We start from the raw sequence: 13,806 nt of genomic DNA, 5'->3' as shown, positions 1-13,806 counted from the left end.
CATAGAGGCAGCCGGACCTTTTAGACAAGGTAGCAGGTGCAAAGATATCCATGTGGTACTGGGTATGGAAGGTGATGGCGGGGAGGCTTGTGCTGGGCAACGTGAAAGATCTGGTTAGATGGGTAAGAGGGGGCTGGTCAGTAATCAGGGCCTGCACTTGAAGGGAAAGAGTCATGGTGAAGAGTAAGAAGTGTGTAAAAGACATTTTGAAATTCCCAAGAATTAACCCAATACTTTTTCCCCTTTAGATTTTGAAATTACTTAGAAAAGTATAAGCACTATATAAAAGTAAGATAACCATATGTTTCCTACATCGTTCTGATAATTAGGCAGAAGCCAGTCTGACACTAGTTTCTTTACACTGTCGGGTTGCTTTTGCCTTTTGCTCAGTGAACGGGGGAGCTTGGTCTGGCGAACCTCCCAGGCGGAACAGCCATACTTTCAATTGTCGGATGCTGGTAAAACCTTTACCTGATTCAGAAGAGGAAGGTCATGAAAACCAGGAAGTACATCAGAAATATGAAACTATGCAGTGCTTTGCTGTCTCTCAACCAAAGTCCATCAAAGAAGAAGGAGAAGGTAGGGGCCACATCTCTGGGATATGTTACATCATGTATTCCTGTGCTACTTCTTTCACACTTAATAATCTGAAATTAGAGGCCACACAAAGAAAAATGTAGAGGCAGTTTCTTTGTTCTTTTCACCTACTTAACAATTTTTGTGATAAATTCAATGATTAAGTCTTTAAAACAGCACGATCCAATAGAATTTGCTGTGATGATGGCAGTGTTACGTGTCTTCAATGTCCAACACAGCCGCCACTAGTTACATGTGGCTACTGAGTATTTGAAATATCAGTAATGCAGCTGGGGACCAAATTGTCTATTTTATTAAGTTTTCGTTTAAATAGCCCCATGTGGCCAGCAGCTACCCTGCTGGAGCAGGTCCACTAGTGTTGAACCTCTCGGGGCTCCTAGGCTCCTCTGAATGTCTGTAACAAGCTCCGAGCCACGCCCTGGAAAAACACACATGGTACAAATAACGTCTTTCATATACTTCCAAGGGATTAATGGATTTCATATGGTCTGTCTATGGATGCTGCGTCCAGGATAGGAGAGGATGGAGACGGGAGTGGGGATTGGGAAGAGGGTTCCAGACTGTGAGCTCACAGGCTTTTACCTTTAAAGAGGTGCTGACCTAGTGTCCACCCCCTACGCCCTCCGAGCAAGCCACTCCACACTGCCGCGTGTCACTGTCTGTGACACGGGACAGTGCTGAAGAACGCGTTCTGCGTGTGTAGCAGAAGCGGGGGAGCCGGGGACCATCAGTCAGTGGAAACACTGGTGGGCTTTGTAATCAGGCAGGCCAGCTCCTAAATCAGCCGCTTACCAGCTCTGACTTTGGGCAAAACCTTCTCGACCTCCGAACATCCGTGTACTCTCTTAACCAATGAAGTCAACAATTCCAGTATCACAGCGTAATAAGGATTAAGCGAACATGCCTGAGCCATGATTGGCATTCAATACTAGATATTTAATCCTCTTTTAAAAAAAATATGTAAGTAATTTTTAATTTAAATTTTATTGGAAAGGAAGTTAATAGAGCTGTCACAGATGATACATAGCTTTCAAAATTAAGTTTTTACACAGATAAGGAATGTCAAGCGATTCTATCCTCCTGTATGCAACAGAGTAAGTGTTGCTAATACATCCACCCGTGATAATATTCTAAAGCCGTGTTCTACAGCTGAGCTGACTTATGATTTTGTGCTATATATTTATTTAAACATTTTTGTACATTTAAAATCTGATTCCGAATGTTTACACAGTGTAGCATAAGAGTAGGGTTTCTGAGGCATGGTGCGCTCACGTTCAAATCCTGGCTTCCCCAAAGTTTTGTGTGATGTTGGGCAAGTTACTGAAACTCCGTGCTTTGGATTCTCCTCTGTTAAATGGAGATAATGCTAGCATCTGCCTCATAGAGTCGTTAAGAGGATTAAATGAATCAGTAGCCTATAAAGCAGCTAGAAAGGTGTCTGTCTCATAGTAAGTGCTCAAAAATTTAGGTTTTATTAATGTTGAGGACAAGGATTACATTTATTTTTGTGATACTCACTATTACTGGATATATTTAAAGAACTTCTTTCCCGAATTTAAAGGTGAACAATCATAAATCAGCGACATAAGATATGAAGAGACTTTTTAAATCAACCTTTTCCCCAGCATGTTTGAAGTTGAAAGGGCTTGCAGTGTGCTCTGCATGTTACAAGATAAAACACATCCTCCCTGTTCTCCAGAAGTGAACACAGATACATAAAACAGTTGAAGTGGGGTAAGGAATAAATGCTTAGAGCTGTGTGAGAACCTGGCCGTGGCCAAGACTCTAAACTTGGCACACACTGCATTTTCTAGGATTTGTTCTCCGAATCTGAGTCTAGACTCTGTTTATATACTTCGTTTTAAATTGCATATTGCCATTGTAGGAGCATTGACGTAGTTGGGTAGAAGGTATTATCCAGTTCTCCTGTATCTTGGTGAACCTAAGACTCAAGGAGCAAACCCTTGACAGAGTATCAGCTTTTAGTTTTCATCATTTGGGTGCTTTCTTATGAATTCAGCTGGCTGTTACTATCAGCCAGTTAATAAGAAAGGATTCCATTCTTTTCCGCCACTGGGGAGATGGTTTCAGATGGTTGACTCTGGTATGGTGGATGTGCTTTTATCACGTGTGTCGTGTGGCTTCAGCGGTTTATCCTCAGCTCCCCGAGCTCATCCGCCCCCAGCTGCTTCCCACTTCAGGGGAGGAGCCTGGGTACATAGTGTTTCGTCGCTGTCTCCCTTATTGATCTGCAAGGTTGTGCTGTCAGAAATGCATTTGATCTTGTTTGAAACACTAAAAAAGCCTGATATGATAACCATCAACGTATGTGATTGAAGATTTGCAGTCCTGCTTGATTTGTGTGGCTAGAAGAGTCCCCATGAAGGAGAGACCAGTTCTTCCCTCATCAGAAAGTTTCACTACTCGCCAAGATCTCCAAGGTAAATTTTCTTGCCAAAGAAATCCTTCTAGAATACCTACATGTTTGTAAATGCAAGGAATGGGTCTAGAAAGTTATGAAGAAGCTGGTAGTAGTGGCTGCTGCTGGGGCAGAAGCGTGGAGGAGCTGGAGGCGGGGGCGGGGGGAAAACTCCTCTTCACCGTCTACCCTTTTGGTCCATGCGCTTGTGCTGCCTATTCCAAATAAATAAATTTTTACCGTTTTAAGGTGTACTTATTTCTGTAAAGAATAGATCAGTACGTAGGTGTAACGCTTGCTGTTATTTGCTAGGCAAGATCACGTCGCTGGACACCAGCACCATGCGGGCAGCCATGAGGCCGGGCTGGGAGGACCTGGTGAGGAGGTGCATCCAGAAGTTCCACGCGCAGCACGAAGGGGAGTCTGCGTCGCACGCCAAGAGGCATCACCATGAAGGTAACCGTCTCTAAACGGTGCTTTTCCCGAGGTTCATCTTGCTCAACCACTGCTTTTTAGGAGAGCTTTCTCGGAAACAGTGATTGCTGAATCCACCTCCGGGGACTTGGGTCTGGTGACTCTTTGGGTTCGTATGTGCTGGCATCGTCTTGCCCAGAATTGTCGCCGTCTGAAGGGAAATTGAATAGGAGAACCTGTAAGGCTAAGAGCGTGATGAAGGGAATCGAATCGGGCATGATAATCTCACAAAGACAGGTGACAGGAAAGGGAAAGAGATCATTGTCTTTGCTGCTACGGCTTCTAGATGTGTAAAACAACGTACTGAGGTCCCCTCTAACAGCAAAAGAAATACCATCTGAATCGTAAGGACACTGTGGAAATAAGAATGAAAGGAAATTTGCAAGAGCAGGTGAATGCCTGTTAGAGGCGACAGTGGGATCCCAAGCCCTCCTTCCGGATGACGACCCCTGAAGACTGCCCAGATGTTTCCAGAAAGAGATGAAGTGACTTGTCTGAGGTCGCACAGTTAGTTAATAGGACACCTGGAACTGAACCCAAGACTCAGCCCTCCTTGAGCACCTGGCCTTTGCCTGGCATTGTCCCTCTTTCCGTGAGCCCCTTGACCGCCACAGCCCACCTAGGAAGTGGGCGTTTGACTCTTGTGCTGTCAGTGGGGAGCTGACACAGGTGACATGGCCTCGGGAGCCTTCGATTAGAAAGTGTCAGCTCCTGGGACTTCCCTGGTGGCACAGTGGTTAAGACTCTGTGCTCCCAATGCAGGGGGCCCGGGTTCGATCCCTGGTCAGGGAACTAGATCCCACATGCATGCCGCAACTGAGAGTTTGCATGCCACAACTAAGGAGCCCGTGTGCTGCAACTAAGGAGCCCATGAGCCGCAACTAAGCAGCCCGCCTGCCGCAACTGAGACCCAGTGCAACCAAATAAATAGATAAAATTTTTTTTTTTTTATTTAAAAAGTGTCAGCTCCGGAGCTGGATCTGAGGCCCGTCCTGGCCATCACTTCACCACCGCGCTGCTCCCATGGTTCTTTCTGCAGCATCACTTTTTCTCAAGTGCATTCTGGGTTTTTGTTAAATTGGTGAGAACAAAGAAAAAATTCCTTTCTTTAGCAGGACTCCATGGGGGAGGGAGACACTTTTTCCTTCTGGGCTTCTGACTCTCCTCTCGTGGACCCTGCATGTCCTGGCAGGGGCACTTGGTTATGGGCGTGGATTCTATGGGGGCCACACTGCCTGTGAGGGACGGGGCCCCTGTGCCTTATGACTCAGTTTGGCAAATCGTCTGCATTTTTGCAGAAAAAACTTGTAACTCATTATTGAATATCAAGTTTTAGTTGGTCATCTTCCGTTTAACGTGCATCCGTGACCTTGGCATTTACCAAGAGTGTTTGTATGTTTAAACTTTATGCTTTTAAGATTGATTATGAAAAAGTACAAGTCATGGTAAATGACCTCTCTTTCCATTCCCTTATTTTTCCCTCATCTTATTCATCCTGTTTATCTTCTTCATCCTTATTTCTTAGAAATAAATAAGCACATAATCCAACAATTTGTGTCTTCCAGCATTTTTCTGTAAGTGGGAAAGAGTAAGAGGAAATAAACATGCTACATTTGACAGAAATCAATAATTAACCTGCCATTTCACTAGATCTGGTTTAAAATAAAAAGAATAGTGACAAAGAATAAGAAATCTCCATCAGCAGCCGTGTTCAGTGTCCTTGGGCCCTGAGTAGCAATGCCCCACATTTAATCCTGTGGCTTCGTGATTCCTTACAAAAGGGTTTACACAGATGTACTAGGCACTGTGCTAGGTTTAAACAGATGGGACCCACTGAAAGGAAACTCCGCAGTGTATAAAATACATTTCATCCAAATGGGTGAAGTAAGTCAGATTGAAGGTAATCATTTGCATTGAATAAAAATCTACTGGAAGGCTTTGTTTACATGGAGGAGGTTCCTGAATGCGTTCAGGGGCTTGCTGACACAAATCTACTCAGCAGAGGTGTTTGATATAGACCAAATGGGAATGGAAAATCTTGAGGGATCACAGCCAAGGTTGGATAAAATTCTGAAATTATAAGCCATCGGAAATATGGGTCCTATTATAAAAATGGTATTTATGCCACCTTTTAGTGGCATACTTAGTGTACAAAGCAAGATACACGTATGTACAGTAATTCATTTCCAGTACCGCCACTTCAGAGAAATCAGGCAACAGTTGGTGGCAGAAAGTAATACCTAAATACTGCAGGTCCCTAAATACCTGGAACTGCAGGGGTGTTCATCAGGGAAATTGCTCAAAGTGAAATTTTACCAAAAAATCTGAATCCACGTTGTGTGTCAGCACCTACCTCTGTCTGACTGTCTGTCTGTCTGTCTGTCTGTCTGTCTGTCTGTCTCTCTCTCTCTAATTTTGTGGTAATTTTGTGGAATGATGAATGTGCTTGGCCACTTTGGGACTAACTAGTCAGCCCGCAAAATTTGTGCTGAGGATTATGTGGTAGAAAATGGTAGTCTTCTTAAAATGGTTTGGAAGGTAACTAAACTGTATGGCTCCATTTTCTCTGAATTGAAGTGTTCTTTTTTAATATGCAGTATTTGACAATTTTAAAATACAGTTGTTTTAAAGATAAATCTGAAATTTTAAGAGAAATTATTTTAACCTAGTGTTATATTCTCTGCTATAGTCTTGAAAATGGAAACGCCTGACTCTTTATCCAGACATTAAACCAATTCCATGTCACTAAGATTTGTACTTTTATTATTTCAGTTTTCTATTTAGCCTTTTTTTCTCTGAAAAGATTCCTGTGATTGTTTATCTTTTACTTCCTGTTATCCTGACCACAGAAATAATACTTCTTACACACCGAGAAACAGAATTGGGGAATAGTAGTGTGGGATAATGGAGTAGACAGTACGTAACTTCAAGATGAATATTCGGAGAATATATTCAATGGCATAAGTTTTACTGCAACATTTACTACTGTATTAGTTTGAAGAGAAATTAAAGGCAAATTGTACCCTTTAGAGGTATCATGTTTACGCATTGCATTGTTTCCTAACATTTTAGACAAATCATTGTAAAGCTTGCTTTGAGCTAATAAATTGTTTACACTCTGTTTTGCCATGATACTGACGATTTTAAAAAGAACGTAGTTTGAGGGTCCAAGCTTCATTTGTGGGGAAAAAAAACAAAACAAAACAGTGTATTGAATTTATTGGTACTTTGAATGAAAGATAAACGTGGTTTTAAAAATGTATAATGTTCTAATGTCATGAAATATTACTTACAACTCTGTTTAACCTGCTGGTAGGAAAATAATACACTTAACAAAGTTTATTACTGTTATTATGTCTTGTCCTGCCCTCACCTTCTGATTCTGTTTCTAAACGTGCGTTCTGCTTCCTTGCTTGCCCGCAGTGCTGAGACAGGGACTGGCCTTCAGTCAGATCTATCGTTTCTCCTTGTCCGACGGCACTCTCGTGGCTGCACAGACGAAAAGCAAGCTCATCCGCTCTCAGACTACTAACGAACCTCAGCTCGTGATATCGTTACACATGCTGCACAGGTAAGCCTTGTTCTGGGGTACCACCTGCCCTTCCCAAGTCAGGAGGAGAGGTTCCAAAAGCAGGAAATCGTCCCAGAGCTTGTCAGGTTTGGTAGACATTTCTGTTGACCAACCCCAGGCATGTAAAATATAAATTAAGTTAAAATTAAATTGTTATTAACTGTTGGCTAAAAGACAACTCCCGGGGCTTCCCTGGTGGCGCAGTGGTTAAGAATCTGCCTGCCGGTGCAGGAGACACGGGTTCGAGCCCTGGTCCGGGAAGATCCCACATGCCGTGGAGCAACTAAGCCTGTGCGCCACAACTACTGAAGCCCATGCACCTAGAGCCCATGCTCTGCAACAAGAGAAGCCACGGCAATGAGAAGCCCGCGCACCGCAACGAAGAGTAGCCCCCACTCGCCACAACTAGAGAAAAGCCCACATGCAGCAACGAAGACCCAATGCAGCCAAAAATAAATAAAACTAAATAAATAAACTTATTAAAAAAAAAAAAAAAAGACAACTCCCGATACTGAAATTCAAAGTAGGGCTACGCTGTGAATTTTAGCCTTAATATTAGTGAATTTTATTTCATTTCATTTTGTTCTATTTTATTTTATGTAGGCCGTGCCACGCGGCTTGTGGGATCTTAGTTCCCCAACCAGGGATCGAACCTGGGCCCTCGGCAGTGAAACCGCAGAGTCCTAACCACTGGACTGCCAGGGAAGTCCCAATACTAGTGAATCTTAAAACCCAGCTGGAAGGACATAGACCAGCACTAACTTTGCTCTGACATGACTGACTGCCTGTTACATCAGAGAAGAGAAATGATCAGTTCCCAGCGGTGATACATGCAGGGCAGGAGTCTAGAATGACTTCTGCTCCTGTGTGTTTAAATCTAAAACTTTCGAATATACATACACTTAGAAGGAATACTTTAGATTGTTATTCTCAGGTTTAAATTAACTTTTTGACAGTAGACTTTAAATTGAAGGGTAGTGAACATTTCCATAAAAAATAAAAGTAAGGAAAATTCAATGTTGATTTTAAAGTAAGTGTCATAAACCATATAGTTTTAGAGCCCAAATTTAGGGAAATGACTGTATTTCAAGTTATGTAAATATTTACCTGTGTGCTACGTAAAACTTTATGAGGTGCTATCAGCAGGTAGCTAAAGTTGCTCTGGAGTTCTCTTTTATTACATTTCTTACTTATTTATTTCCTTATTACAAATAAAAAAATCAAGCAGCCCAGTTTGCCAACTGTTAATAAATCCGACCTCAAACTGAAAGAATTTGAAAGTGATTACAGATGCGCCACGTTTCACCCCCCTAACTGAAAGCTGGTGTTTGACAGTTTGTGAAACCTGTTTTCTTTGGATTTGTGAACACGTTTGGTAACTCACAAGTGACTGCCAAGCTGTAAATTAAAGCTCACAGGGCTTGGACAATCAGCCAGCTCAGCAAACCTGCTCTGAGACCAGGAGCGGAGTAGGGTTGCCTGCGAGTTGGGGAATAAGATCACAGACTCGGGACGATCTGCAGTTCCTTCCATGTGGCCTGAGAGGCTCTTGCTTTGCCTTCCAGGGGGACCCAGGCAGGGGATCTGTTAGACAGGTAATCTAATTCTAAACAGTCTTGGTAACTTTATTGGCTCTAAAGCTGGCAGAGTTTCGAAGAGTTAGGGGCAAGTTTTTTTCCCTCTTAAGTTGACTCTTCATCTTGAGCCAAGTAGCACACATCAAGCTCCAGGCTCACAGATCGGTCTGTTGTTAGGAACTGTAATCCGGCAGGTAATTGAAGGCAGCTGCACTTGTTTGGGTCGTTTCTTTCAGACAGTACAAGCTCTCAGTTATTCGTGATAACGTACTGTTTAACGAGAAAGGTATGTTATGTAATTGGAAGCCCGCTAATGTCTTGTCTAGCGACTATAATTTCGGTACGGTAGTCGTCAAATTTAAACACAGCTTCCTCTGTAGAACGACAGACGTCTTAACGAGTGGACTGAAAAACATCCCTCTTGGTCCAAAACGCTGCATGTTCACTCTTGCCCGTAATTGCAGATTGTTGCATCAAAGCATTATCCTTTCCTTCCATGTCGTTCATTCTTTTAAAGAAACGAGGCGATCTCATTTTCGAAAATTAATAACAACTTGCTCAGTGTCTTGCCTTTTACCTTATATTTCTTTCCTCATCCTACAGAGAGCAGAATGTGTGTGTAATGAATCCGGATCTGACTGGACAAGCGATGGGGAAGCCATTGAATCCAATTAGCTCTAGCAGCCCTGCCCATCAGGCCATGTGCAGTGGGAACCCCGGTCAGGACATGACCCTAAGTAGCAATATAAATTTCCCCATGAACGGCCCAAAGGAACAAATGGGCATGCCCATGGGCAGGTTCGGTGGTTCCGGGGGAATGAACCACGTGTCGAGCATGCCGGCGGCCACTCCTCAGGGTAGTAACTATGCACTCAAGATGAACAGCCCCTCACAAGGCAGCCCGGGCCTGAATCCAGGACAGCCCAGCTCCATGCTCTCACCGAGGCATCGCATGAGCCCTGGCGTGGCCGGAAGCCCTCGAGTCCCCCCCAGTCAGTTTTCCCCCGCAGGAAGCTTGCATTCGCCCGTGGGAGTTTGCAGCAGCACAGGAAATAGCCATAGCTACACCAACAGTTCCCTCAACGCGCTGCAGGCCCTCAGCGAGGGGCACGGGGTCTCGCTGGGCTCGTCACTGGCTTCCCCGGACCTCAAAATGGGCAACTTGCAAAACTCCCCGGTGAATATGAATCCTCCCCCGCTCAGCAAGATGGGAAGCTTAGACTCCAAAGACTGTTTCGGACTTTACGGGGAGCCCTCGGACGGTCCAGCCGGGCCAGCAGAGAGCAGCTGCCACCCGGGGGAGCAAAAGGATGCCGGCGAGGCCGGGGGCGGCGAGAGGCCTGACGGGCAGGGCAGACTGCATGACGGCAAGGGGCAGACCAAACTCCTGCAGCTGCTAACCACCAAATCCGACCAGACGGAGCCTTCGCCCTTGCCTGGCGCTCTGTCGGACACCAGCAAGGACTCCACGGGCAGCTTGCCTGGCTCTGGGTCGACGCACGGAACCTCGCTCAAGGAGAAGCATAAGATTTTGCACAGACTCCTGCAGGACAGCAGTTCCCCCGTGGACTTGGCGAAGCTGACAGCGGAAGCCACGGGCAAAGAGCTGAGCCAGGAGGCCAGCAGCACAGCTCCTGGGTCCGAGGTGACTATTAAGCAGGAGCCAGTGAGCCCCAAGAAGAAAGAGAATGCACTACTTCGCTACCTGCTCGATAAAGATGATACTAAAGATATCGGTTTACCGGAAATCACCCCCAAAGTGGAGCGACTGGACAGTAAGACAGACCCTGCCAGTAACACGAAATTAATCACGATGAAAACTGAGAAGGAGGAGATGAGCTTTGAGCCCGGTGACCAGGTGAGTTTTGTCCTGTGTCCTCCCCAGTGTACTAATCCGTAGCCATCAGGGATTTCTCCACAGGGGGCTTCTGAGGCCTCAGGTGACTGGATAAAAATAAGTCCTCTCCTTTGTTCTTGCTTTGAAACAGAGTTAATTCTCACTGAGGCCGCGTGTTCCAAACACTCTGTCTAGCAAAGAGTGACGTCGTTATAGAGCTGACTTTTATCTTGTAAAGGGTCGAGTGGTGATATTTCAGGCTTTGCGGGCCACACACTGTCTACCACAGCTATTTAGTTCCTCCCCTGGCTTGCAGACACAGCCCTAGACACTACACAGGAACAAACGAGCGTGCTATGTTTCAGTCAAACTGATATTTGAATTTTATACAGTTTTCGCGTGTCACAAGATACTCTTCTTTTGATTTTTTTTTTTTCAATTATTAGAAAATGTAAGTCCATTCTTAGTGCGTGGGCCATACAAAAACAGGTGGTGGGCAGGATTTAGCCCACAGGCCAGCTGGGGTTTACTGACCCCTGTTATTAGAAGATACCTAAATTGGAGATAATCACTTCCTCAAAAGTGGGCTTTGTCAGGACAGACTTAATTATTTTTTACTTGCCTTTCCCTTTTTAAGAGCAGAGTCTGACTGGTTTTCAGACTCAATGAAGATCATTCTACCTCTCTTTATTCTCAGTCACGACTTCTGCTTAACACTGAAGAATTTCTTAGACCGTCGGTATAAAAAGTATTTAAGGGAGAATGGAGAGTTAGAGGGGAGGTAAAGTTGGCCTTGATGTTGGTAGAGCGGAACCATCAAACATAAGTGCAAAACTGAAATAATAGGTTGCGTGATCCGTTGTTCTTACGTGAAAAATTGACTTCCTGAGAAAATCAAGGATAGCCAAAGTGATATTCAGAGTCATTCTTGATGACACTCTGAGGTAGTGACATCACAGAGGGAAAATGCAAACTGTTTAAAATTTTCCTGTTTAAAAAAAAAAAGATTTATTGCTGACAATAATGACTTGGCATAAGGGGTGTTCTGGGGAATCAACGACCGGTGGGGTAAAGATCCAAGACTTCATCAACCCTGCCATCCCTGAGCGCTGCCTTAAGTCGTGATGGGTTAAGAAGTGAAGAAGCTGCGCAGGCCTCTCTACTTACAATGGTTCACTGATAATGGCCTTGAAACTTGTTTTACAAGCGGACTTTTAGGTGTCGCTGTCTTCGGGGACTAGGTAGGTGTGCATGGGGAGACGGGAGAGGAGCACCCCCGGCCGTCACCTTGGACCTCCCGGGTGGAGGCTGACCGAGCAGCAGCTCTGGGGTGGAGAGCACAGATCGGGGGGGGGGGGGGGGGTTGCCGAGGCCAGGCGTGCTTGGACAGCCGGCCTCCTTCCAGGTCCTGAGCACGCAGCTTCCTGTCTGTCTTTCACTTTGATGTCTGGACAGCTGCTACCATTCCCTGTGCCCTTCATGAGGGAAACAGCGTAATTGTGTAAACACCTTTGGTGAGGATGAATCCTTAAACTTAGATGTTAGTGCTGAGTTCTCTACACCAGCTACTCTGTGATGCTGTAAGATCATTGCGTGGGGGGACCCGGGGGCTCAGCGGAAAGTTAATAACGATATCTTGGATAAAGTGTAGTGTAAAAGCATATTGACAGCTGTAGATGTTTTCATCTTTTGAGGTTTACTAGATTAGAATATGCAGAGCTAGCGGCAGTTCAGCGTGGCACGCAGAGGTACTGTCACTCAGGTCTCTTGACACATGCTAGAGGGCAAGATGGTGACTCATGAGGTCCCCCTTGGCTTAGTGGCTAAGTGGCTGGTCCCCCGCTCCATAAACAGAATTTATTTCTATCCCAGGCCTGAGGCCCTGGGGACTTAGAGGGTCAGGGAAGGAGGGTGCTGTTTGGCATTTCTGTGTTTACCTATATGATTACACTAACTTCATACAAGAAACTGACAAAGAAGAAGTTCTGTTTGTTTTTTTAAAGTCCTTGAGTCACTTGCACGTTTCTGATTGGTATTTAAAAGAACGTTTTTTCTGATCAACATTATCTCACTTTGGGAACTTAAAGCACAGAGTGTTATCAGCACAAACCTGTCATTTTGGGTGGACACACACACACACTCACACTCACCCATACACACAGTATCTTTTTTCTTAATGAAACCCAGTTCCTGGTTTTACCGTCCATCTATTCCCATTTAAAACTCCACCAAAAAAATACTGCTTCAGAGCAATTTTAACATCAAAAACATTGCAGCTTGAAAAAAAAGGTTACCACAGGAAGTATGCATTACCTAAATTTAGATCAAAGTTAGAATGACTTACTTTAAGAAAAAAAAAAAAAAAAAAACAGGGATTCTTTCACTTCCCGCCCTCCTTCACTTTTCCCAAATACAGGTTGATTGTATCTCCTATTGACTTCTGTACAAATCTATCAAAGGTTTTTCCTTCACTTCAGGGGAACACGACACATTTTTATTCAGTAAGTTAAACTGTTAGCGAGCCTGAATTGCACAGTTGACTGTCTTGTTATTTTGACTCAGAAAAGAGCCATTATCCGAGTGTGTGTTTAACCTATCACTAACTTATTAAGGGCAGGAAGTACTTCGATGGTGCCATTATACCTAAAATAGCATTCTTCACTCGGTAGAGTATTTAAACAACATTTGTTTCTACAGTGTTTCATAACCAACAGGAAACAATGACAGAAAAATTTCCGATATGTTCACTGACTTTTAAGTTATATACTTATTTACACAATGGAGCATGTGTAAATGATACTAACTAAATGGTACTCTTATGCTCTTTCTTAATGCTACTGGGCCACTTATGATGAGGGTTTAGAAATAGTCTGTAAAGAATTTCTTCTCGTTATTTGGCTCCATTAGAAAAGCAAACCATATTTTAAACTGGTAGTGTCCTGAAAATTTCCCTCCAAATGTGGTAGAATTGTGTTGCCATTTTTTAAAGCAATTTTATGTTAGGCAAATGTGGTAAAAGAACAGTTTTTAAAAAAATTTTGGAAACGCTGTTTTGTAATTTATTAGGATACATGTATTAAAATACGTATGTTCTTTATATTTCCTTCAGAAAACAAACTGATTTGACACATGAAAAATTCATAAAACCAGAAAAAATTGCAGAAACCAAGTCCAATTTTCATTTTGTAGAACTTTTACAGAAATCTTTCTGACTCATTTTCTGCCTGAAATAGTTTAAACCAACTCTTCAAATTGATGTGGCTAATTTGAGCATTCGAAGAGATGCCTAAGCAAAACTTTGAAGTATCTTGGCAAAGCGTTTTCAAGGAAA

The 13,806-nt window shown here is 43.8% G+C and overlaps 1 protein-coding gene across 5 annotated transcripts in view; it reads left to right on the top strand.

Annotated features, from left to right (window-relative positions):
* Positions 1 to 13,806, top strand: part of NCOA2 (nuclear receptor coactivator 2) — a 269,141-nt gene that overhangs the window by 215,089 nt on the left and 40,246 nt on the right. For all 5 annotated transcript variants that reach the window (XR_011070653.1, XM_068525333.1, XM_068525334.1 and 2 more), the window contains exons 7-11: positions 391 to 579; positions 2,937 to 3,038; positions 3,329 to 3,472; positions 6,914 to 7,061; positions 9,242 to 10,496. Coding sequence is in view for 4 of the 5 variants with exons in the window: in XM_068525333.1 (XP_068381434.1) it covers positions 391 to 579; positions 2,937 to 3,038; positions 3,329 to 3,472; positions 6,914 to 7,061; positions 9,242 to 10,496 (1,838 nt within the window). In the remaining variant the exon portion in view is untranslated. The remainder of the gene's footprint in view (positions 1 to 390; positions 580 to 2,936; positions 3,039 to 3,328; positions 3,473 to 6,913; positions 7,062 to 9,241; positions 10,497 to 13,806) is intronic.

The sequence above is a fragment of the Eschrichtius robustus genome, chromosome 17, assembly GCF_028021215.1.
Source record: "Eschrichtius robustus isolate mEscRob2 chromosome 17, mEscRob2.pri, whole genome shotgun sequence".
In the NCBI taxonomy this organism is placed as follows: domain Eukaryota; kingdom Metazoa; phylum Chordata; class Mammalia; order Artiodactyla; family Eschrichtiidae; genus Eschrichtius; species Eschrichtius robustus.
Note: the sequence above shows the minus strand (reverse complement) of the source record. Positions and strands in the feature narration are given on the sequence as shown.